The sequence below is a fragment of the Hippocampus comes genome, unplaced genomic scaffold, assembly GCF_001891065.2.
Source record: "Hippocampus comes isolate QL1 unplaced genomic scaffold, H_comes_QL1_v1.1 scaffold9, whole genome shotgun sequence".
NCBI lineage: Eukaryota > Metazoa > Chordata > Actinopteri > Syngnathiformes > Syngnathidae > Hippocampus > Hippocampus comes.
Window position 1 is genome coordinate 2636267 of NW_017805275.1, and position 25771 is coordinate 2662037.

The window sequence follows — 25771 nt, forward strand, 5'->3', positions numbered from 1 at the left end:
CTGTGACGCAGCAGGTTCACGCCCAGCCTATGTGATATTATATAATAATATTAATATTTCCCTATGCCACCATGAAGAAGTCATATCTGTGCTTGGAGCACATAATGCCCCCCGCCCTCCCCCCAATATCGGGCTAATGCTAATCGTCATTATTAGCGCCCTTCAAAATTCAGGCTAAACTCTAGACAGAATTGTCTTCGTATTGTAACTGTCAGTATACTGTCACAAAGAACAAATGTTCACCTAAGAGTGAAATAAATTTACTCACCAGTTTTTTCCAGTGGCGATTGCTCTCGGACTGCAAGGGAAGCTCAGCTTCCCCTAAAATGTCAAAGAATAAGTGATCAAATATAGGAATGTAAATTTCATTGTGTATACATGTCATTGACAAAATATGCGCTACAACGTGCTCAACTTTTGTTCTGAATCAGCTTCTTCTTAAGTCATTTTTCCATCATAGACAGACAGTTAAAACAATCAAATTATATATTGTGGGCCAAGGTATATATTTTCTGTGGTGTAATTTAACGATGGTTAAATTACAGTTTAGAGTGTGTTTTATTTACTCGTGAGATTTTTTTTCAGATTCCACATGATACAATATATTGACATGTGTTTTTGGTTCCTGTGCTATCTTGGGACACATTTCCTGCAAAATGTACAGGAATTTTGCTGTTCCAGTAATGCTTGCAGATTTAAAGATCAGTTGAGAAACTCAACCTCAGACAAGTAACCTGTGTGGATTAGGTGAATCGGAGCCAGCTGTTATGCAACCCTATTACTTTCCTGCATATTCATAAAAGTCCGATATTTTGCAGTGCAAAATCTCACATTTCCATTGAGTCAAGAGCTGTGAAATCAGAAATACTGAAATGAATGTCACCTGTTGCCTTTGTATGGCTTCTGGCTGGGTTTTGCATTGAAGATCATGTGGGAGGTTCAGGGACATCCAGAGGGAGCCGCTGCTCCTTTCAATGAAGAAGAGTCTTGGATGCATCATTGTTGCCTCATGGAGGAGCTGTTGCACTCCAGTCACATCTAAGCGGATAGAAGTCTCAGCCGGAAAATCTTATGGTATACAATAACTAAATACTTTAGTGTATTAGCGGAGAAGGTAAGGCTTTGTGTTGATTTGCTGAATCTGCTCTCACATTGGTCTAAGCATGAGCTAGCACAGGCATTGAAAGACTCCTGACATTATGTGAGAAAGTCCATCCATCCATTTTCCGATCCGCTTTATCCTCACAAGGGTCGTGGGGGGTGCTGGAGCCTATCCCAGCTGTCCTCGGGCAGTAGGCAGGGGACACCCTGAACCGGTTGCCAGCCAATCGCAGGGCACACAGAGACGAACAACCATCCGCGCTCACACTCACACCAAGGGACAATTTAGAGCAAGGGTGCCCGTTACGTCGATCCTGATCGACCTGTAGATCGCGGACTGGTCCCAAGCAGATCCGAGGGGTGTAGACTGTAGAGGAGAAAAAAAACAAACAACCATTTGTGTGTCTTTGTACATGTTAGAAATATATTTTTGTGTTAATGTACACTGCACCCTAATCATCCTAACAGTCTCATTTTCACAAAAAATAATTAAAAAATAAAATAAAATAAATCTTTAACCTACAGTGGCGCGTGACCTACGTCACCGGAAGTTGTTAGCACTCAGCAGTCTGCAATTGCAGCTTGTGACGAGAGCTGTTGCGCTATATCTTTTATCGTCATTATTCTCATTCAGAGTTTGCTTTGTGTACAATTCACCGAGGGCACAGGCAAAGAACAGTAATCTCGAGGGTCCAGGGAAGCACTTTAAAACGGTATATGTGAGCTACGACAGTTAACAGGCTGCAAAAATGCATCACATGCCTCCGTGTCAAGCTGTTTCTCATCATGTCGTGCGTGCGTGCGTGCGCGGTAAGCGGCGATCCCGGGAGGTTGGTTGATCGAAAAGTCGATCTTCGGTCCAAAAAGTTTGGGCACCCCTGATTTAGACTGTTCAATCAGTCTCCCATGCATGTTTTTGGAATGTGGGAGGAAACCAGAGTATCCGGAGAAAATCCACACCGGCCCGGGGAGAACATGCAAACTCCACACAGGGAGGCCGGAGCTGGAATTGAACCCAGTAGCTCTGCACTGTGAGGTCAAGGCGCAAACCACTGGACCGCCGGGCCGCCTTATGTGAGAAAGTGCATGTAAAAAATATGACACAAGGCTTGGGAGTGAAAAACAGGAGGAACAAAAGCAGTATTGAGGGAGACAATTCAGCCCCCAAACCTGAGGTAAAAATAGCAAATGAGAAGCATAGGAGGGTCAAGTTGGAGACCCTCGTAAGCTTCATACCTTTGGATTCATTGCCACGTTACTATTCTCATTTCATTGTGTCTGTCTATTTCATGTTTACATGTTGTTCGTCTGCTTCTTCTTTTCCCAAATCAGTGTTGGTGACGTCAATACCATGAAAGAGAAAGACTGAGTTTGTCTTTATCGGAAAGGGCTTTAGCAGTCTTTTATAACCACCACACACCCTTTTGATTTGTATTTGTAGTGTTTGGATAGGTGTGCCAGTGATGTGTTCAGAACTGAAAGTCATAAACCAAAGTCTATTGGATAAGATTAAGGGGACAATATATAAATGTCCTCATCCATAATGCTTGTCTTGTTTCCAATTGCTAATGTCACAGTATTCTAATGTGCAAATAACCTTGATGGTGTCTCATTTTATACTCAGGTTACCAAGAAGTTTTGGTTTAAAAACCATGTCTAGATAGAGATTACAAAATAAGACCCATAAACATTCACAAAAACCCTCTGTTATTATGTATCCATCCATTTTCTGATCCGCTTTATCTTCACAAGGGTCACGAGGCGTGCTGGAGCCTATCCCAGCCATCTTTGGGCAGTAGGTGGGGGAAACCCTGAACCGGTTGCCAGCCAATCGCAGGGCAGACACAGACGAACAACCATCCACGCTCACACTCACACCTTGAGACAATTTGGAGTGTTCACTCAGCCTGCCATGCATGTTTTTGGAATGTGGGAGGAAACGGGAGTACCCGGTATGATTGGCTGGCCACCAATTCAGGGTGTACTACTGCCCGAAGACAGCTGCGATAGGCTCCAGCATGTCCCATCACCCTTGTGAGGATAAGCGGACCAGAAAAGGGATGAATAGTTCCCACCCCCCCCAAAAAAAAAAAAAAAATCAATATAGAAACCATGTAAAAGCTGTCATTTTGTTGACATTAACAAAGAAGTAACCCAAAGATGACATGACCTGATAATTATGGCGAAACAATACATTGTGGTAGAATGGTCAAGTGCTGTGCTTTTGTTTTGAAACAAAATGGTGGCTTGTGAATGAAGCCAGTGTGCATCGGTGCGAAGACTGTTTGTGTGAAGCTCTTTATTTGGGAGGGCTTAAATGGGGACAGCTCATTAAGGAGGTCCTCTGAAAAGGGAATCATCAGAATGCTTGAATGATGATACATATTGGACTTGGGCAAGCTCCCATTGGGTTTGACCGGTTCAGCCATTTTGTTGGTTGGCCACACTGGACACTGTAGATCCAATATGGAACCTTGCCCCGCAGTCCTGCCCATCTCTCACGACTTCCCTCCCACATACGTGTGAGAGAAAGCAACAGTGGAAAACTTGATCACATGTCAAGTTTTACATTTCCTGAGTTGCTTTTGGGTGTTTTGATTGCCTCTGTGCCCATGGAGGAGGACTGCTGACACATCATTGGCTCTTGTATGTGTTAATCATTTGTTTTTATAGAGACAGTTATCACTTGAAGGAACAAGTGCCAAAGGTCTCCTCATAACATTGGAGGGAGAAAAGCCTTCTGTGTGTGTCGCCGGGTAAGTTTGATTCCGGCATTTTAAAATCAAATATGATTTTGTGTTTTTGATGATGTTCTAATCTATAAACATGTGATATGATCAGAAAGTCGCTAAAATAAATTGAAATCATTATTCACTGTCAAGAATGATTGTATAGATTGTATTTAGTAATATATACAACTCGTTATTCAGTTCCCAAAGTGGAATGTACAGTAAAAGATTTTACTCTTGAAATTCAATGAATGTCGCAAGCAATTTGCGATTTTTTTAAGAATATCTTCAGTTTAATGGCAGGTTTCAACGGCATACCCACTTTACCATCAATTCATGGATAACGCTAATCTCAAGTCTCTTTTCGCACCAACCCAACCCAGTGATGACACAACAGCTTTAATAAACTGGTCGCAATGGCCAAACATGCTTTCTGTCCATCTTAAAGTCCCATAAATCCGTGAGGGCAGAGTTTCTTGACCATGAGGTGTTGAATGAATATTTTCAAGATCATTATGTTTGTACTTCTACGGACAGACAACCATTCACTCTCACACTCACATCACCGCAGTCAGGTGACTGTACCAATACACAGTGACGTATTTCATATACCGTATTATGTAACTATACTATCTTGTATAATACACAATATTTCAGTGATGTGTCACAAGGGGTCTATTTGAATACAGTATGAAGCAGTTTGAATGTGGGAGCTATTAAATTGAGTTAGTAATGGCATGAAATACAACTCTCTTATAAAACCTCAGCAGATGTATTGTATTACAGTACATATGGCACAATGCATCAGTATTGTGTCATATGTACTGGCCCATTTAATAATGTATTGTTCATAACTCAGTAACTCGTAGGTGTGTCGGTTCACCACTGATGCAAACAGTGGCGCTTAATCTAAATTCTTATTCCATGCGAATGAGGCGACTCATGTCAGTCGCCTAAGTATGTCAGTTAGTGCTGTTTTAGCCATGTTATTAAAAAAAAAAAAATCAAGCACATTTAAAACATTGGAAAACAGTGCATTGCTGTAGCCTCACTATTCTACCGACTGCTGTCAGGCTGCTGAATAAAAAATGAAATGATGTGACAAACATTGGTAAATAACACAGCCACCTTATCTTTATCTGTGAATGCAAAAGCTTTGTTTTTTCTTCTTTCTTCTTTCTACCCACAATCTTGCTGCTATAGACTGTAAATTTCCTCAGTGTGGGACAAATAAAGGATATCTTATTCAGCGCTGCTTTATTCTCATTCTTTATTTTCAGCAATTAGCTGCAAACATGTGTCATGATTGAGAAATTAATCTCTGAAATGACTTTGCAGGGTCTTTAAAAATCAAGTAGTTTTTGCCTTTGACTGATATTAAAAATTAGCCAGAGGAGGATTATTATTTTCATTTTATTTTCGCAGCCATGGAGTGGATCCCTGCAGCTTTCCTGCTGTTGTGTGCTGTCAGCCTAATTCATGGTGTGTATTGGTTTATTGACTTCCTTACCATGAGAACTCTACTGTATCTATGCAACATTAATGAGAATTTTGTGTTTTTGTTGTTTTTTTTTTTTAAATAGCAAAGAACAAGCCTACAATTCACACTGTAGTCGCTAACGTGTGCGAAGACACTCCACCTGGTAGGTTTTCCACCAAGTGGTTCCGTTTAACCTCATTGCTGCTCTACTAACTACAAACTGTTAATCACAACATCTCCACAGGTGCTCATGCATTCAGAATAGATGCAACAGATAAAGATAACGACCCACTGACGTATTCACTCTATGGGGAAAATGCCACGTACTTCAGTGTGGACAATACGACCGGAGATGTGATTGTTGCAAGGAAGCTTGACAGAGAGGTTTTTCTTTTTTTTTTTTTTTTTTAATATGATCATGCTTACAATTAAATTGGGTTCAAGAATACCAGGCACTATCTCTTTTTTTTTCCAGGTTTATAATTTATTGACACTTGGAATTTCAGTTTCAGATGGGAACGAATTTGTGAGTAAATTTGAACACTTTTTTGTAATCAGTCCGATATGACATTAATGGAGTGTTTTGCACACTGTTTCAGGTAAGGAAAAATATGAGAGTTATTTTGAAGGAAGCCAATGACAACAGACCCATATTTCAAGGCTCTAATTTTGACATCGAAGTGAAAGAGGTTTGTCGGACATCTTTTATTGAGTGGTCTTAATTGATCATCTTTTTATTCCAAGAACAATAAATTAAATGAGTATGTATATGTATTAGTGTGCGTGCCTGTACCTGCCTGACTTCTCGAATACTGTAATTACATTGCATGATGAGTTATGCTCCTCAATCATCAATTTTGTAAGCAGGGATGCTGTTATTGTATTACATTCTTATAGCCATCATTAATCATTGCTAAAAAATGTACAGCATTTTAAGGTGATAATTCCTTCTCCTCTACCCTCTTTCTTAGAATACGACAACAGGTACAAGTCTGTTTAGAGTGCAGGCCACTGACCAAGACATTTTACAAGCTGGTCAGATCAAATACAGCATTGCTGATGTGAGTACCATCGCTAATCTGCAATTTGTCAATAATAATAACAATATAATTCTACAGTTTCCGATAAACTTTGGTCAATTAAAACTTTCACTTTATTTTCCAGGTTACCCCGAGTAATGGATTGAGTCTATTTAGCATTGCTCCTGAAACTGGTGATGTCACATTGACTGGGGCACTAAATTACACTGGACTCAGTAGTTATTATCGGATGAAGATAAATGCAACTGTGAGTCACTGATTTTATTGGTTTGCTGTTATTCTAAAACATGTAATTTCATAAACTATGTTAGCGTTTATATTTAAATTTATGTTACCTTTTGAAAACACTCAGGGCTCTCTTTTGGTTTACCAACAAAAATCCGGGGAGCACGTGGTGTAAATCTGGCAGGCAATGTTAGTCCAGGTGTTGTTAATTTTAAAGATGCGCGCAAGCTGGCGTATTTAAAAAAAAAAAAAAAAAAAAAAAAAGCTCTGGCTGCACCGTTATAGGAGTGAACATAACCAACTCCATTCGCCGCCACCAAAATGTCTCTTCCTATTCCTTTTAAATGAGTAGCACTCACATCTCTCATTTATCTTCAATGTTCATTAATTGAAGATGCAATCATGTTTTTCCCTTTTCAAAACAATCAACACCTTTGCATTTCATAATTCTTTAGCATTTTTCCTGGGGCGGTAGGGGGGGGGGGGCAATACTGAACATTACATTTGTTCTTTTAACAAAGCATAATTTAACTTTACCAGCCAAGAAATATCTGCATTACTTGGAGAAGCAATGCAGCAAAATTTGAACAGAATTGTGACTTTCTACATTTCCCATTACAGGATGGTGGGGGCCAGTGTTTTTACAGTGAGATTAATTATCACTCAAACATTGTTTTTTACTTTATTACTGTTTTGGATGTTCCGGATCTCGACCCCAAATTCTTGGGCCTTCCCTACATCGGGAGTGTTGATGAAAATTCTGCGGTGGTGAGTTCCTGCTCATCAGCATGTGCCTTGAGCAAAGGAGCCATGCATTCTGCAGTATTGTATTTTATAGTCAAAGGCATTTTGAATTCTAACCTGAAAATGTATTTGATCTTTTGATAGGACCATGCCGTTTATACCGTGACAGCCATTGACCAAGACACAGAAATTAATGACAGGATCATCTACAGCATTGAAGGTGATGGTGAAGAAAGTATTATTGTTTACTTTCAATGAAGAAGAGTGAATTACAGTAATAGTCAGAAGTTTAGAAACACTCTCCAATTTAGTTTTTTTCACTATTTAAATATTTCCTGAATTGTACATTCATATTTAAATCAATGAGATTATGAAGAATTGTTGATGGAATTATTCATTTCAAAAACAGAATAGGTTGTATCATTAAGATTCTTCAAAGTAGGCAGCTTTTGCCAGTTAACAGCTTTGTACGTCTTGGTATTTTCTCCATCGTCTTTTTCATGTGGATGATGCTTCATGACCTCAAATCATTTTCACTTCACAGCAGTGAATTATCAACAGTTGATTGCTTGAATATCTTGACCTCTTCATATGTTTGAGACAATTCGAATTTGAAGGTGTTTCCAAACTCTTGACTGATACTGTATGTCAATCCACCCCCCATCCCCCCAACGAATGACAGATTCCAAAGGCCTCTTTAAAATCTCTAGCGATGATGGCGTTATTTCTGTGGCGTCGGAAATCGACAGAGAAGAAATTGGTGACCGTGTTACCATGATTATCAAGGTATGCGATGTTTAAAGTTATGAGTAACGTAATAAAATTTACCAGACCGCTCGTCATCATTCTTGATGAGGTCATTTTTTTGTATGTCCACATGTTTTGTGACATTAGGCCACTGAGTCCCAGCCCAACATCCACGGGGAGTACGCCAGCACCACAGCCTCAATACAGATCAACATCAATGACATCAATGACAACAAACCAGAGTTTTACAAGTGCGAAGGCTCGGGAGAGCTGCAAACCTGTGAACAAGAGAGTCAATTTGAAGTGGTCGTAGCTGAGCACTCACTGGGAGGTGTGCCCATTAAAATGATGGTCAAGGACAAAGACAAGGTGACAACTTCCTACGGGTTCCGTCTCTCAGAATTGTGCTGATGGTTAAATAAAACCCTATTTTGTCATTTCATAGATTAAAAGCATTCGACTAACCCTGAAGGGAGCTGACAAGGACGTGTTTTCTGTCGAGCCCCAATTTTCGATGGTCGACAGCGTTGTTCAACTTGTGGTCAAAGAGCCACAAAAACTGGATTATGAAGAAACGCAGCGAATGGTTGTAGAGGTAAGGCGAGTACAGAAGGCACAAACAGTGACGGGGGCAAAGGGATGACATTGGAGCATTTGACTTAGTCGGTGCTCTGATCTCCCAGCGATGCCGCATCACTCAGAGCCACATCATCGCTTGTCAGTCTGTGGTCCTTGCTCTAAGTATTTCAGAAAAAAGACTGCTGGGACTGACTTAAATTAGAAACGATTTCAATGTGCATCCTTTTGGAATAAGCTACACGTTTTGTCTAGAAATTTGAATCAGCTGAGTAAATCTATGTTAAATGCTGTGCAAAATTTGACTGCTGTACATTGTTACCCATTTTACTACCTGTACTTTCTTTGCCCTGATTACAATATTATGTAAGAGTAATATGTTTAAAAAAATACAATTTTAAGGAAAAAAAAAAGACAGTACATTCAAACCTAGCAAGAGGATCCCAACATGATCCATCGACTTTAGAAAAATGTCCCCAGAGGAATGTAGTCTAATAAAAATAATCCTTATCGAGTCAAACAATTACTTGTATAGCGCGTTAATGGTACAACCAATGATTTTCTTAACAGTCATGCAAGTGTAAGAAAAATCATAATACATACTGAATAAAAATAACATCAAATTAAATTACTTAGCCTTTTCTTCTGTGGGGCATCACAAAACAGCGCAATTCTTTTTCTGTACCATTTATCGTTACTAAACAAACAAACAAAAAAAAAAACACGAAAAACATCTTTGGCACTTTGGAACCCTCCCCTTTGACAAATGTATATATTTTTTTGTACGGTATTTGGGCTGAAATAAGGTGTTGACTGTGTCATTCCACAGGTGATTGCCAGCGATCCAGAAGAAATTACTTTTGTCTCGACTGCCACAGTCACGATTATGATACAAGACATCAATGACAACAACCCCAAGTTCCCGAAGGATTCCTACTTAAACTTAAATGTGAGCGAGCACTCTGAAGTTGACACCGTCGTGGCCACGATCACCGTAAGTCCAATGAGTTGCAACTCAGTTGGAATCTTCAGCTAAAATACTGTCGGTGCAGTGTGCAGTATGGTTGAGAAAAAAAAAAAAAGAGCATGTATACTTCCAGGCAGATGATCCTGACACGATGGACAAAGACAACATCACCTACATGCTTCTCCCAGAAAGCATGTACGTCTCCATCACACTTCAGCTACTTCAGTGAAAACAACATCTAATTTTGACGGAGGCACGCCATGAACCAAGCCGTATCTGTGTTTCAGGCGAACTTATTTTGACGTGGAGCCAAAGACGGGTGTGATTTACGTGAAAAACAAGACGCTCTTGGATCGCGAAATCCGACCTTTGCACTCTGCCACTCTTCAAGCCAAAGATTCGGATGGCAAGCCTGCCACCGCATTACTGCAGTTCATAGTGACGGACATCAACGACCAGCCTCCGGTCATCAACAAAGAATATTATCAGGAGTTTGTAAAAGAGGGTTCACAGCTCGAACTTCAAGTCGAAGTAAGTAACAATTGTTTATTGAGTTTCTTTAAGAGAGTATTTCTTCAGGTCGAGGGTTTTATTCAAACAAAACCCACCCGGTTTCTTTGATGTATGCATTGGTTTGTGTATTCAAATTTCCTTGGGAGGGTTGGAAAATATAACAAGATCAGCCGTGCTGCTGGAGTTGATTATTGTTGTTGAATTTGCTTGGGCACAAAACGCTTTTGGACATACAGTATGTGCTCCGTTCCAACCATTAGACCGGCAAACATTCGCCGACGGGGGAGGGAAGGCTCCTGACAAACATTCTCATCCAGCAGCACATATGCTTCGCAAAAAAAAAAAAAAATCAACAATATGTTCTTTTAAAATAAATCCCAGTACCGGTGGTTGGGAACCTCTGTGCTCAATAAATAAATCCTATAGATAGAGCATTTGTATCTTGTATCTTTACAAAATAGGCAGAACACTCTTCACATACTGGCAATAAAAGATGATTTCATTGTGTTTGGACAATAAAATGTGGTTGTGGTAGAGTATTCTGGAGTGACCCTTCCCTCCTCTGTCAGGGAAGTGTACAGTTTTTGAGTGGTATATAGAGCACTCATCCTCGTTCTTCAGTGTCCTTCTGTTAGCATAATCTGCTCCAACTAAATTTCCCGTTCCATCCTGAAGATATTTTCTCCACTTAAAATAGGCGACTGATGCAGATGAGCCTGGCACATTGAACAGTCAAATCGTGTTCGCAATACTGCCAAGCAAGTACAGCGAATACTTCAGCATGGATCCCAATACCGGAGTGCTGAGGAACCAGGTTGAACTGGACCGTGAGGATTTGGATGCTGAGCTGAAGGGCAAGATCGAGCTCAACGTGACCGCCACAGACATGGGTACGCCTGCCTTGTCAACCATGGTCAGCGTGATCATCAATGTGGAGGTATGTATGGCTGCAGCAGGTTGAGTTGGAAGGCTGTGTTGGGCTGCAAAAACTCATTCGCATTAAATATTCCTCATCTCGTATCCCAGGATGTCAATGACAACCCACCAGAGTTTAAGAACTCCTCATATAAATTCAGTGTAAAAGAGGGGGAAAAAGGTCGGTATATACCCTTGTAAATTTGGTGTGTTTACTGCAATTTCTAAGTGGTGCGCCATTTTCTGCAACCAGGTGCGTACGTGGGCACGGTCCTGGCTCAAGATTTGGACCAAACAACCGACTTCAACCGGATAGCTCTTCGAATCATCTCCGGAAGTTTTGACAGTTTCGCCATTGTCACCACTTTGGAAGAGCAAGTTTACCTGGGAAACATCACAGTGGACCTGGGCGTCGATCTGGACTATGAGGGCGCTCGGCAAAAATACACGCTGCAGGTAGAAGCCACAGATCGGGGACAGAAAAAAGCAGTGGCGACGGTGGAGGTGGATGTGTTGGACGTGAACGATGAAAGGCCTGAGTTCTTGCCATCAAAGCCTGCGAAAGTGAAAGAAAACACGACGCTGACTGAAGCCATTGGGAAATTTGAGGCGAGGGATCAAGACGGAAACCACTCACTGACCTACGAGATGGAGTCCCTCAAATGCCGATGCAATGGCTCTCTGTCACCTTGTGACTGGTTTGTCTTGGAGCCGACGGGAGACGTGCTGGTCAATCCAGGACGCACGCTGGATTATGAAATGTGCGACCGGGCGGTGATGGAGGCTCAGGTCATAGACGAGTACACTGAAAAAGGGGAGAATTACAGTCTCATTGCAGGTCTGCTCACTTCAAGCACATACATACTCACACAGAAATGTATTCTTGGTTTCAGGGCAGTGAGAACGTGAATCTCATTTTTTCTCTCTCATAGCCCTGGTTTGGGAATTCGGGTTTTTCCCCCAGCTTGTTCACCACACATTTTGGTGGGAAGGTTTCCTCATTTGTTATCCGAGAACTTTTGCGTGATTGGTTCGGAATTTGAAGTGGTAATGGTTAATGTGGTCACGTGGAAATGCCATCCCGTTATTTTATTTTATTTTTTTAGAAGCAACAGCTGACAAAAAAACAAACCAAAAAAAAAAAGGATCAGCTGTCTGCTTTTCTACAATACGTCTTGCAAGGAATACAAAAATACGCAAGGAGCGTGAAGAACAAATCTTGTCCTCACCCCTTGAAAACAACAAATTCCTTTGTGGAGTATGTATAGGCCTTCACACTAACAGCACGTTTCATCGATTTTAAATAGCACAGAGTTAACGTTCTTTGCAACATTTCAGGACAAATGGAGATCATCATTGAAGACATCAATGACAACGCCCCGCATTTCATCATCTCAGATTCTATCTTTGGTGGGTTCTTTCGTTTTTTTTTTTTGTTGTTGTTGTTGTTGTTGTCCACCTTTTTAAAATGTACTACTTTTGCATATATTTCTAATACAACACACACAGAAATAGACATGAAATAGCCACAGTTATGTCATTCTGTTTGTTGTAACTGCATCAGCACTATGGCCGGGGTAGTACTTTGCTCGCCTGACTTAGGTGACACTTCCCACCATCTGTCTGTGTCCTTTTCGTGACTGGCAACTAGTCCAAGGTGTAGCCTGCCTTTCGAGCAAAGTCAGCCAGTAAAGGCTTCAACTTCCTATAATCTTGAAAAGGATAAGCGGAAAAGAAAATGGATGGATGGATGTATTGTATCAGCAAGGACTGCAAAGCCAATCAAAGGCAGTACAGGTAGACTATACGGGAAGGCGCAACTTAACTCATTCAGTACCAGCCAATTCTGGACCAAGTCTGAAAAGATGTTTAAAAACGTCTTTGAGAGTGAACGAGTTAAACAGAAATAATAATAAGAAGAATACATTTTATTTATGAGCGCCTTTCAAAACACTCAAGGACACTTTACAATCAGGAACAAGAACAATAAAATGCATGCTGCGTCATGCTAGGCCCCGAAAAGTCGAGGGAATAGAACAATGCGAAATGTAAATAAAGCAGACAGCGTTTTATAATGATCTGGCATTCCATTTTCTCAGTCGGCATATATTCTTAAAACTACACTCTGGCTTGCGTTTTTTTAGTCTTCTGAATTTAGAAATGGTACCCGTCCAAATTTTCTGCCGGTGACTGTCAGGCCATTACAAGCAGCACACTGATGGTTTCTGCCACACACTCTGTATTTCGACATTGGTTAGAGGACGTGTCGCGGTTGTATGTTTTTAATAGTAGACGGCACCCTGTAGTTAAGATCAGTAAACTCTTACTTTACTTACTCAAGCATCATATAAAAATCACAATCTTGATTCAGCAACATTGCTCAAAGTAAGTGCTTCTTTCTTTAGCTGTGGTCTCAGAAACTGCAAGCAAGGGGACATCAGTTGGGGGAGTCACTGTGAGTATAAATGAACGTATATATCAAGCCCATGAACGCAATGTGACTGTTCAACGTATCGTTGCCCGCAGGCAACGGATCGGGATACAGAAATTCACGCACAGCTTGAGTTTCAAGTGAGTGAAGTGAAATTTGAGGACGCCAACAAAAACATAAGTGTCACGAGGTCTCTGTTTGAGGCAGTTACCACGCAGCAAAAGGACATTTACATTGGGATTATTCAGTGAGTGCAAAGTCAGCAGCTTTTCTGCATGTCTCTTCACTGAGCATGTTTGGGTCTTGTCACAGACTGTACATCTTCTTCCCTCTTGCCTACAGAACCACCGAGGGTCTTGATGTCACTTTGAAGGGGAAATATTTGGTCACAGTGTCTGCAACCGACTCCGGTGGCCTCTCCACCCACACTACACTGGAGGTGAGTGAATGACTCCTTTATCACAGATAAGGAAAATATGCTTGAATATGTATGAAACAGACTCCAGCATTCCTAAACTTCCATGTCAACATTGCAGATTTTCACAGTTGACAAGTCTTACAGAGTTGAACTTCAATTTAGAAATACTCGTGACGAGGTTGTAAAAAATCAACCTGCCATAATCAGGTATGTGGACAATATTTATAGTTCACCATGTTTCTCTTTCCAAACCAAAAGGTGGTGCCAGATGTCATCTCTCTTCGTCAACTACATTCTTTTGTATAGGGGTAAATTTGAAGTAAAAATACCTTTTTTTCCCCGCAAGCCAACCACTTTGTCTCTCTCCAGAACACTTACAGCTGCCACCAAAGCTGTCGTTGAGGTTGTTGCCATTAGGGACGGCGCTACTGAAGAGTCCAGGTGAATTATTATTGTTTTACACCATCTGAAAATGACTCGGCTCTAAAATTCCAGGCTCGTGGGGACAATGCTGCAAATTGAGAGATGATTTCACCCAGTAGGGGGTGCAAGTGTTCTTTTTAACAACCGTATTGTTCACGCTTGAAGACCAACATATTTATTTGACAGAAATCATTTTTTCCTCACAGGGCTTCAGTTGGTGCAGTAATGGTGGCATATTTTCTCTTTTCCAATGGGACTGCTCTCCCTAAATCTGAAGTGGAGTTGATGATTTCTGTACCCCAGCACGCTCATCTGTTGGACCAGTTAGGCCTCATGTACATTGTAAGTATTAGATGTGTGTCTCTTGACTTTTTTGCTCATGTTTCTTTCATCCTAAATTCACTGGACAGCAAATAGCATAAGAGTAAACCCCTCTCCGTTGCGTGTTCCAGGTTTGAGGTTTCACTATTTCACAGATTTAGTAATTTATTAAAACAAATTGGTGGCCACTCATCAAAACAGGACCAGAAAATGTTCATTTATGGCCACAAATGAGGTATCGCCGATGCACAAAATTGTCGCGTGCGCCGCTGTATATACAGTCATGGAAGGAATGAAGAGAGCAGCTTCTTTTCTTTTGTTTCTTTTCAACAACAAAACGTATGAGAGAAAAGTGGTTCAGATTACACAACTGTCCGTGTTTTTATGTTTGTGTGAACTGTTTTGTTAAGCACTTTGTTACAGCTGCTGCTGTTGTGAAAGCGCTATATAAATCAGGATGTATTGTATTGTATTGTAATAACACTATTTTAGTGTAACTCTACTGTATATTGGGAGTACTGCAATTCCACTTAGGACCACTTAAATGGTGGCACACATATACTGTACTGAGTTTGAGACCATGAAAGAAGAACCAAATCGGACGCACTGTATTGCAGCCAGTGCAGAAGTCGTAGGTTTCATCCTGGCTCCGGCCTCCCTGTGTGGAGTTTGCATGTTCTCCCCGTGCCTGCGTGGGTTTTCTCTGGGTACTCCGGTTTCCTCCCACATTCCAAAAACATGCATGGCAGGCTGATTGAACACTCTAAATTGTCCCTGGGTGTGAGTGTGAGCACGGATGGTTGTTCGTCTCTGTGTGCCCTGCGATTGGCTGGCAACCGGTTCAGGGTGTCCCCTGCCTACTGCCCGAAGACAGCTGGGATAGGCTCCAGCAGCCCCGCGACCCTTGTGGGGATAAGCGGAATGGAAAATGGATGACTGAATGAATGAATGAATTTTAAAAGTGTTATTGTAAGTGGGTGTTACATTTTGTGGGGGTGGTCTGGAAGTCAGGTCAGCTGAAGCCTATCCCAGTTGACTTTGGGTGAAGGTAGGGCGGACACTTCAGACTTTTTGCCAGTCAATTGCAGGGCACATATGAAAAAAAAAAAAATCACGCTCACGTGAACAATTGCAATTTAGTCTTCAGTTTTCCTAACATGCTTGCTATTGAAATGGTGGAGGAAGGCAGAGAACCCACAGAAAACCCATGCATTTAATAGTTAACATTAAACTAATGAGAGAATGCTGTGCTTTGTCTCAGACTGACTCATCAATAAAACCTCCAGAGACTGACCCTCTGCAATACATCTCGCTTGGCATCATGGCTGGTCTCATAATTGTGCTTGTTGTCCTCATCACTTCACTAGTATGCACTCGCAGAAAGTAAGTACTTTGGAAGACTAAGGGCTATTCATTCATTCGTGGGTCTGCAACCTGCGCTCATCAACTATCTTCACACTCCAGCTACAGGAGGAAGCTGAAGGCAGCAAAAGCCATGAACTCTGCAACCATGGTGGCGTCTGACAACCTCAAAAGTGGCCCTGTGGTGCCAGGGACCAACAAGTACACCATGGAGGGGTCAGATGACAACACCATCATTCATATCTCAGCCGGTGCCTGTGAAAATGTGCTTTCTTCCCTAATTCCATGCCATCATTTGACACTTTTTCAGGGCAAACCCAGTTCTAAATCTCAACATTGACACAGCTATGGTGCTCGACCTGGATGGGGAGAGCTCAGATGTTGACAAAGTCAGGTAAACTGAAAACTGTTTCCACAAAGTCACTTGGTAACACCGAATTGTTCCTAATATCTTGACATGTTGAAGAATTAAGATTTAAGTGGAATTAACCAAAATGATCGATTAATTTAATGACATTATAGATGGGGACATGCGTCAACTGACATTATTTCTCAAAAGATGAATGTTACATGTGCTTTTCTCCCTCCACTCATTTCCCAACCCAAGCCTCGACTCCCTGGACTACAGCGATGACATGAACACATCCGGGAAGGATACAAAACCTGTTATGGTAAACAACACACTGGAACCCACCTCATTTTGTGTATTTTTAGTAATATAGCGGCCTAATTCTTGAGCTGCTCCTCATCAGCGAAAAATCCAGGAAGAAGAGGAACCGGAGGACAACGGGCCCCCTGAGTACATTGAACCTCTGGGCGCGGCTTTGGCCCAGCGGAGCCAAAAAAAAGGTTCGGACAGTCACAGAGTGGGTGTCAGCAACCCTGCATTCAGCACAACGGACCTGTGATATCATCGTGGACAGAGACCACAGATGTCACCTCCCAACCAAATTGACAATCAAACACAACCATGTTGGTGTCGAAGAGGCGTTATGAAATCTTGCGTAAGATGTTCACATTGAAATGGTGGACTGACTATTGTGAGGGTTCATTTTCAGCACAACTCAAGGAAAAACCAAAAATGACACCAATGTCACAATGTCGCATTGGCATTTACCGAAATATCCTTGTTTTGAATCATTTTAACTCGTTGTGTTTGTCAAACAGTTCAACAACTGATTAGACTTTTATCCCCATGTTAAGGGAAGCCTCTCATCCATCCACGGCTCAGTTTGAAGTTTGCACTTCAATCACTGTTGATTTTTTTTTTTTTAATTTCAAATCCATTGTGTTACATAAAAGGCAAAATCATCAAACCCTTTTCACTGTCCAAATAAATCAGCACATAACTGTAACTACTCATCATTCTACTGTCACAAGATGCTTTATGAGAGTATCAGAGAAGCACATTTTTTAGCTCAACTTCGATCAGCTGCCATGGGAATCTGGATTTGTATTACACTCCTTTTGAATCAAACGTTCATTTTTCAACCAAATCCTACTCCTTCGGTACACTTTAAAAAAACATATCACATCATGTACACAACAGTGGTATTGATCTTGTTTTGTCACAATATTCCTTTCCAATGTCATCACACTCTCATAAAACAGAAACCACGGGAAAAAGCCATGTTTTGTGCAGACTGTCATCTTTATTTTGATCAATGTTAAAAAGCAGTTTGTTTTGCTTTCAAATGAACCGTGTCATCAGTTCGAGCAACACCCGATGCAGCTGATGCTACCCTTTCACATAAAAAAGGTGTATTGCATTGCCTCAGTGGAGGACGCGAGATTGTACTTCTGTCAAAATGTGTAAATATACTTTGTTTGCTGGTGTTTACATTGACTTTTTGTGACTTCATGCAGCGTCAGCTCATTACTAAAAGCGTTGAAAAAAAAGTCACATCGAAATGAATGTATAACAGTGCAATAAATGAATAAACAAATACCTCCAATGTAGATGTGACAAATTGTCTGCACAGCAATGTCACAGACCATCAACTCTGAAAACAACTTTCCATCAACGATGAGAGAATGTAAGACAGAGATAAAATGGCTTTATTTTTAATCACAACTAAAGTAATATAGCAAAAAATGGCTGCGAGTACGACCTGCATAGCTGAAGTCATAACGTCTGATCATGATTGTGTTTCTGTGCTTGGATTGGTGCATTTATCCACATTTCCACAAAACCAACAAGTCCAAAATCAATGCCGAATAGAAAAGCAGAGTACGAGACATGACACAAAAGCCTGCGCTGACATTAGGGACTCCGTTCACACAACAGTAAGATTTGAAGTTGACATTCTACACAAAATTTGCCCTCATTTAACAGCACGAAAGAATCTCAGTGACCTCTAGGTCGTCACCCTGTTCCGGCACCATCCATGCAGCTGGTTAGACGGGGCACTTTGCTCACATGGCTTCATGTTCAATTTTGAACCGCTTTACGAATAAAACTTACTATATAAATGGACAGTAAAAAGAATCAAATGACAGCATATACAGTACCAGTGGTTCTTAACCTGGGTTCGATCGAACCCCAGGGGTTCGGTGAATCAGTGTTAGGGGTTCAACAGAGCCTCTGCCATGGAGGTTATGACACACCCGACTCAACATGTCAATTAGTTATGACACACCCGCTTGGCCATCACTGGCTGGTTCATTTTGTGCACAGTTAAAACACGTATACTTGACATTTATACGAATTGTGTTTACTTTTTTCTGTTTTTAATAAATGCATTTTTTGTCTTGAATTTGTAAAAAAAAAAAAAAAAGTCATTTTTATTTTTCACTAATGAAGGGTTCGGTGAATGTGCATATGAACTGGTTGAGTTCGGTACCTCTAACAAGGTTAAGAACCACTGGCATCGACATTTCGGGAGAAGAGCAACGGCAACAATGACATTAAAATACAATGTGACCTCCTGTTGTGAATGCGGCAAAGGTGTGATGGCAATAGTTCATGTTCCTGCTGTGACAATGTAATTCCCTCCACGAGACGAATAAAGAAGCTATCTATCTATCTATCTATCTATCTATCTATCTATCTATCTATCTATCTATCTATCTATCTATCTATCTATCTATCTATCTATCTATCTATCTATCTATCCATCCATCCATCCATCCATCCATCCATCCATCCATCCTTCCATCCATCCAATGGACCTTATTGTGACATGGTCTGGGTGCTCAGTACTTAAAATTCGAGAAAAATAAACGGTAAATACACAAATAACTTTTTAACTGAGGAGATGCTAATGCACTTTGTACACTAACTAGCAACTACAGCATGCCACTAATAAAAATGACTCGCATGAAAATGCTGCTGAGAAACTTGCCAACAAATGACAAACATACTTTTACTGCGTTGAAAACATTAGTTCCCAGTAATTCACAACAAACAATTGAGCATACATTACTTGTACAGTGCCTACAAACAGAGGCACCGTGAAGCTCAAGATGTGTTCCTACACTGCCTGCCGACAGACACGTGTACTGTTCAGGGCTGCAGGAAGCTGGAGCCTATCCCGGCTGACTTTTTTGTTGCCGATGGAAAAACATCAGTGTAATAATTCCAGCAATCATATAAAACTCTTCTAGGTGACATGGGTCCAATAACACTTTCCTATTTTTTTGTCCATTACTTGTTTGTTGAGCGTGTTCAAAGGGTAAGTTAGCAGTTAACATCGCTTTACAATTGTACAATTGCTAAAAAATTGTTCTTGGAAAAACAATTACCGGTAAATAAAATCACATGAAGAACGAATTAAGGTTTTGTGTTGGCTACAGTTACAGCCTGGTTGTGGCAAAGCTGGAGCAAGTAGAGGCTGACTATTTTCTGTCAAAAGGAGTTATAAAATTCACAATAGGTGTTTGATCCATGAATCGGCTCCTTACGTTTGCAAGCAAGTCCACTTATTTTTCTCTCTGTCAGTCTTCCGGTCTCTCTCTCTCTCACAACCCGCTGATGACACTCTTTGGTCAGCGGCCATTTCCTTTTGAGAACATCCTATTTGAAGCCTCCCAATGGCACTATTGAATTAATCAATTGTTAGATGTTGTCTTGGTCTCTTGAGGTCAAACAGTTAGCAACCTGATGAAGAGGAGTGCTTAAATACCAATTTTAATTGAACCAGCAAATGTATTGGTCAGTTCATGGATCAAACACCTGTTATGAATGCATTTTCCTGTTCAGCTCCTTGTTAGAAAACAGCAAGTTGTCCACAAGGTACTGAAATATTGAACGGTGGGACAGAAGTTTCGAGAAGGTCAAATAAGTTTACCTGTAAAGAAGGTAGCGGATGTTAGGTTCATTCAGAAATTTCTCCCGAAAGCTGAATACTGTATCACAAACTTTTTCTGAGTAGTGTGTGTTGTGGAAACGTTTTGGAGCAATAGAACAGCCTGAAAGTGAGCCAGCATCATGGAATGGATTATGTTCAACTTTGGAGGTTCCACTTCATCACATGAAAGAAAGTCGAAACTGGCATGAGGCATCATGCGGTGCTCTGCCAACCTTCGCCCCAAAAGTCACCTGGAAGAGGCTCCAGCTCAATCAAGACCCTGAACACGGTAGGTGGTAGTAAATGGATGGACAGACGGATCGGCATTCACCAGTCACTCTGTGGTGTGCGCCCGAGAGCAGCAATGTGGCTGCTGCATGTTCTCCATCAAGAGCCGAAACGGGTTTCTTCTGTTACGGCCCACATTGTCATCCCGCTCGCTGCTCTTCGCTGCCTGACACCTGCTCGACCCTCCTTGGGCTGTTTCATAGGCCAGCGGTGTGGCCGAGGGGTTGAGGGGCGGAGGGGGAGGTAACGAGGGCTGCCTCTTCTGCTTCTTCACCTGTTTCTCCAGGTGCTTCTGGATGGCCGAGCCCAACACAGCCACTTCCACCACCGCCCCGTACACCTCCCATGTCATGCCCTTCTCGTCCCAGCTCACCTCCTGCACCGCCTCCTCACTCTTCTCCTTGCAGTCATTTTCCTCTTCGGCTTCTTCCGCCACATTTTCCGCCGTCACCTCTTCTTTTCCCTCAACTTTAACTTTACTTTCCTCCTCCGCCTTCTGATCCTCTTCGTCCTCATCATTCTTTTTCACCGTGCTGGCTTCTTTTCTGATCTCAGGAAACGTGGTCACGGTGGGTGTCCTCGGAGTCATAGGTGCCGTCGCAATAGAGCGATACTGCACTTGCTGACCCACTTGTATCTCTGCATCTGTCGTCCGGGCCACCGTTCTTTGGCAGTGACTTGGAAAGTGGAAGGCGTGATCGCCCTCAGGAGGGGTCATAGGGCTGGTGGCCGCAGATTGACACTGCACCACTTCCAGACTTACTTGCGTGCGGATGTTGTGGCAGCCTTCTGGAGCTGGAGATTCCGGGACAGGCGGTTTTGACATTTCTTTTTCCTCGTGTTGAACGTGTTTGATATCAGGTTTTAGAGGTGTTTGCTTGGTGCAAACCGATGTCTCACTTGTTTGCATTTTGCTTTGAGTAGACTTTGCGTTTGATTCCTGATAAGGATCAGACGCTTTTGTTGAGGCATTTTCCTCCCTCTTGAAATCTTTGTTGTCACTTTCTTCATTTTCTGTCTTGGTTATCTCTAGGGGATGAAAAGATGACTCCTGGCATTCTCTCTCTTCCATCTTGTCATGATCATATTGAGTCACCAAGATGGTAATATCTTGGTCCATACTCCCCATCCGTTGTTGCTTGCACTGGTGATTGCTATCCTCCACTTGCGACTCGGGAGAACAGGCGGCACTTTCTGTAGAAGACTTGATGATTGCGTCAGACTCGGTTTCTGCTGGACTTTTTGTTGCGGGAGTAATCTTTTGTGTCCCACTAACATCTCTCCCGGCGAGTGCTGGGAAAGCTGTGGTCGAGGGTGTCTTTGGAGTCATGGGAGATGTGGCGACGGAGCAAAACTCCACTTGCTGACCCACCTGCATTTGAGCATCAGCTTCAGATCTCCGAAAGGAGTTTGGGAAGATGAAAGAATGAGCGCCCTCGGGTGGGGTCATGGGGCTCGTGGCAGCCGAGTGACATTGGACCACCTCCAGACTGACCTGCGTACGCATATGGTGCTGCCCAAAAGGTGCAGGGGAATTTGGGTCAGAGGGGTCCGCAGTTGACGGCAAAGAAAATAAGACTTTGTCTTCAGGCATGTTGTCAATGTCTTGAGTGGCAACATCTTCATAGTTGGGGGGCTCATCCACGGCGGTTGTTCTGTCACTCCCAAGTTGTTGTTCCAAACAGACAGCTTCAATCTGCTCACTGTCTTTCACGCTTAGAAAATCTGAGCGTAGACTATTATCACAAACCTTTCCTGATTTTGCATCCTCTGGTTTCTCCACAAATCTCTGATCATCATTGCCACTGCTGACATCATGGAGTAGTTCTATCTGATCGCCCCCGCGACCTGTTGATTCTTGAGAGGTGCTCATTAGCGGTCCTTCAAGCGTGGGGTCCGCATCCGCACACTCACCATTCTCTTTACCAAAACCTCTCGTCTCATTCTTGAGACTTCCCATTTTGTTCTGTGGAAGATATTCCTGCAGGGAAAAAACACAGTGCTGATCGATATTGTTGGTTCTAACCAGCACATTATGTAATCAGACAAACATCTGTTTTACATTGTTTTCTTTGCACTGTTAAATACACAAAAATCATTAAATAGGACACTTTGAACTGAGATGAATATTTTGTCCTACATTTCGGCACACTACAGTGGTTGCTTGTTTTTTGCACAACATACTGTGATTGTCTTATTTCATATGCTTCAGTTAAATGAATAGCATCAAGAAATTCAACCAAGAGAATACACAAGAGCAACATGGATCAAATCAGACTATACAAAAATGCAAAAAAAAAAAATAGACATATCCCAAAAACAAACACGACGTGATAAAACAAAGAGCAGTAAATTTTACCTGAGCAGTCGCTTCAGTCTAAGGGAGCCTCCGCAAGACAATCTGTCACATTGCAGTCAAACATGGTCCAAACTTCAAGTTGATGGACACTCTCTATTTAAGGTGTTCAATTTTCCTGCTTTTGACTAATCCTGAGAGCTGTGGCTAAAGGTTTGTCTGTAGAAGAATCTGTCTGAGGCAATCGTAGCTCCTGAAGCTGTGGCTGCGGCGCCTGTTGAAAAGCTTCACATTTCCAGTTTCCCTGGAAACCACAGTCGGGTTCTTGTGGTGAGTGGTAATGTAATGTGGGGGGTTGGGGGGGGAATCTATGTTTGGCTCTCATCTACTCATCCATTCAGAGTAATTAACGTCTCATTCCGGGCTTGGTGGGTTCAACAATGGGGTGAGCAACAATATCTCGGGATGGAATGAGCTTATGAAGGGAAAATGCATAATGCACTTGATGGATGTGTCAAATTAGCATTGGGCTGCATGCACGTTTCGGCAAAAAGTACATCGGAGGCAAGCTCACTGCAAAAAGATGACAAATACATTTTCTCTGCAAATTTAATATTGGTTTCGACAGACTGGTTACAAGATGGATAGAAAGCAGGGTCTTGTGAAATATCGAAATTGAATTTGCTGTGTTGCACAGAAAAGGAGGTTAGAGCCTGAAGGAGGCTGAAGGAAGCCACCCACACATAAACACTTGCACGCCACTTGGTCTTTTATACACCATCCATGCGCTCCTATTTAAGACCTTGAAAGCATCACTACATGTGCTCATTGAGTGTATAGGAACGTGTTTACGTTTTCCTAATTTGCCGGGCTTCAATTTCCGAATGGTCAACAATAATACGTTGCAGCTTGGCTAGAACACGGTGTGCTGACTGAAGTATTCTCAACACTAATTCAAAGGGCTCCAGCAATCCCTGGCCCCCGCGGAGTTCTGTTGCTTAGCAACCTCATAGTGTGATGGAAGGAGGTGTGTTGCCGAGGGCCAAGGTAAACCGACACACTCTAACGAGGCTGCCAAAGGCCGTCTCATCAGCAAGTGTTGCTGATCATGATTGACTGTCGTGAGGACTATCCAGTGTTATCTCTACACACAGAAAAGAGGAAAGTTTTGATTTTTATTTCCAAAAATAGTCACAAATACAAAATATATAATGGTTAGAAAACAGGTAGAACCAGGAAAGAGGGGCAAAATGCATTTTTTTTGGAATGTTAGTTAAGTGTTGTTTCCAATGATCCCATTTCAACCAAGTGACTTGTCTAAAACCTGTCGAAGATGATGATGATGGTGATGAGTTGGCTTCAGGTTTAGCAAGACGAATGAGGAGATCATTTGGTCTCCCGTTTCTGTCCTAACTCCTTGATGGTTTCTGTGGCCTTGTCGGCAGCTTTGCCTATGGCTGCTTGGCTCTGTTTGCTGGCCTCTTGAGCAACTGCATGCATTTCGAAAATCATAGAAAACATTTTGGATCAGGTCAGCATGTTATCAGCACTCACGAGTTAAAAGTATGATCCACACTTGATCATATCCATTGACATCCAAGACAAGAACAATGCCAAACAGATGAACTTTCAAAATTGTTTTGTTTGGATATGACATTGTCAAAGTTACTTTTGCAAAGGGGTGAAACATTTCTGAGAAAAAAATTAGTGGGGGAGTGTCTAAGTTTATTCCAGTTTATTGAGACTTTTAAAAGCTTCTTTCAATGAAACTGATTATTGACTTTCATACATTCTATCTAAGTAAATAACCACATTTCCTATAACCGCCTCTGTCCTTTCCAGATCTTTATACATTCTTAGACCTCACAGGTAAACTTTCTTACAGTGAGTAAAATATACAACTAAAACCGATAATTATTCATATCCTGGCCTAAATCAAAGCATACTGAAGTGTATAGTGTTGTTTTACATTTATTTTTAATCAACAAAACTGCAATTTACAAAATGTTTATTTTTCTCACGCAAAGCCACACAGTGTACTGCCGCCTTATGGCTTGCTTTTCACTACCTCGTTTTCCTTAGCTCTGAAATGCAATCATCAAAATAAAAACGAAATAAATGGGTTTGCACGTAGGCGGCAAGGTGGTGGACAGGTGAGCACGTCGGCCTCACAGTGCAGAGGTGCAGGGTTCGATTCCGGCTACGGCCTTCCTGTGTGGAGTTGGCAAGTTCTCCCCATGACTGCGTGGGTTTTCTCCGGGTACTCCGGTTTCCTCCCACATTCCAAAAACATGCATGGCAGATTAATGGAACACTCTAGATTGTCCCTCGGGGTGATTGTGGGTACGGATGGTTGTTCGTCTATGTGAGCCCTGCGATTGGCTGGCAACCGGTTCAGGGTGTACCCCGCCTACTGCCTGAAGGCAGCTGGGATTGGCTGCAGCACACCCGCGACCCTTATGAGGATAAAGCGGATTGGAAGGATGGTTTGCACATATGTTTTTTCACTGAACCCCTAAAATAAACGCAATTTTCCCCAATATTAAAATTTATAGAAATGCTCCTCGATTTTATTTCAACTTTCTCAAACTGTGGCTAATTTTAGAGCACTATGGACACTCCATAGACACTACACAATCTACCAGTGGTTTACAAGATACAGTATTTGCGGCCTGCTTTCCTTTTTTTTTTTTTTTTTTGCAGCTCGAGGCATGTACTGTCCTAAAAATAACTTTTCACATGGCTCACAATGTTTTTTTTTTTTTTTTTTAAGGGGTAGGGGTAGGCAGTAGTTTTTCAAAATAACAATATTATGCAGACAACCCGAGTGCTTGCTTGATTATTTCACTGTATTTGAAGCACAGTAATACCATTTCAAAATAGTCGGTGCATCTTTCTATTTTTCC

General features: G+C 41.8%; 2 protein-coding genes across 3 annotated transcripts; one reads left to right on the top strand and one right to left on the bottom strand.

Annotated features, from left to right (window-relative positions):
* Positions 1–3757: 3757 nt before the first annotated feature.
* On the top strand, positions 3758–17947 carry cdhr2 (cadherin related family member 2). 2 transcript variants are annotated; one of them, XM_019870089.1, is made up of 32 exons: positions 3782–3857; positions 4362–4405; positions 5256–5312; positions 5414–5473; positions 5555–5694; positions 5786–5836; positions 5910–5999; positions 6282–6371; positions 6475–6597; positions 7197–7343; positions 7464–7539; positions 8002–8105; positions 8214–8435; positions 8512–8661; positions 9472–9636; positions 9743–9804; positions 9897–10140; positions 10820–11059; positions 11149–11218; positions 11291–11875; positions 12376–12447; positions 13443–13492; positions 13564–13715; positions 13811–13907; positions 14005–14093; positions 14256–14327; positions 14516–14651; positions 15892–16013; positions 16095–16208; positions 16303–16386; positions 16600–16663; positions 16745–17947. In XM_019870089.1, the coding sequence occupies exons 3-32, from the start codon at positions 5258–5260 to the stop codon at positions 16898–16900; spliced, it is 3882 nt and encodes a 1293-aa protein (XP_019725648.1). In that variant the 5' UTR covers positions 3782–3857; positions 4362–4405; positions 5256–5257; the 3' UTR covers positions 16901–17947. The 2 variants fall into 2 exon arrangements, with proteins under 2 accessions (XP_019725647.1, XP_019725648.1); XM_019870088.1 differs by lacking the exon at positions 4362–4405 and having other exon boundaries at positions 3758–3857.
* A 1147-nt stretch (positions 17948–19094) lies between these two features.
* On the bottom strand, positions 19095–23155 carry gprin1 (G protein regulated inducer of neurite outgrowth 1). The gene is made up of 2 exons (XM_019869675.1): positions 22929–23155; positions 19095–22550 (listed from the first exon to the last, which is right to left on the bottom strand). The coding sequence occupies exon 2, from the start codon at positions 22527–22529 to the stop codon at positions 20616–20618; it is 1914 nt and encodes a 637-aa protein (XP_019725234.1). The 5' UTR covers positions 22530–22550; positions 22929–23155; the 3' UTR covers positions 19095–20615.
* Positions 23156–25771: the final 2616 nt, after the last annotated feature.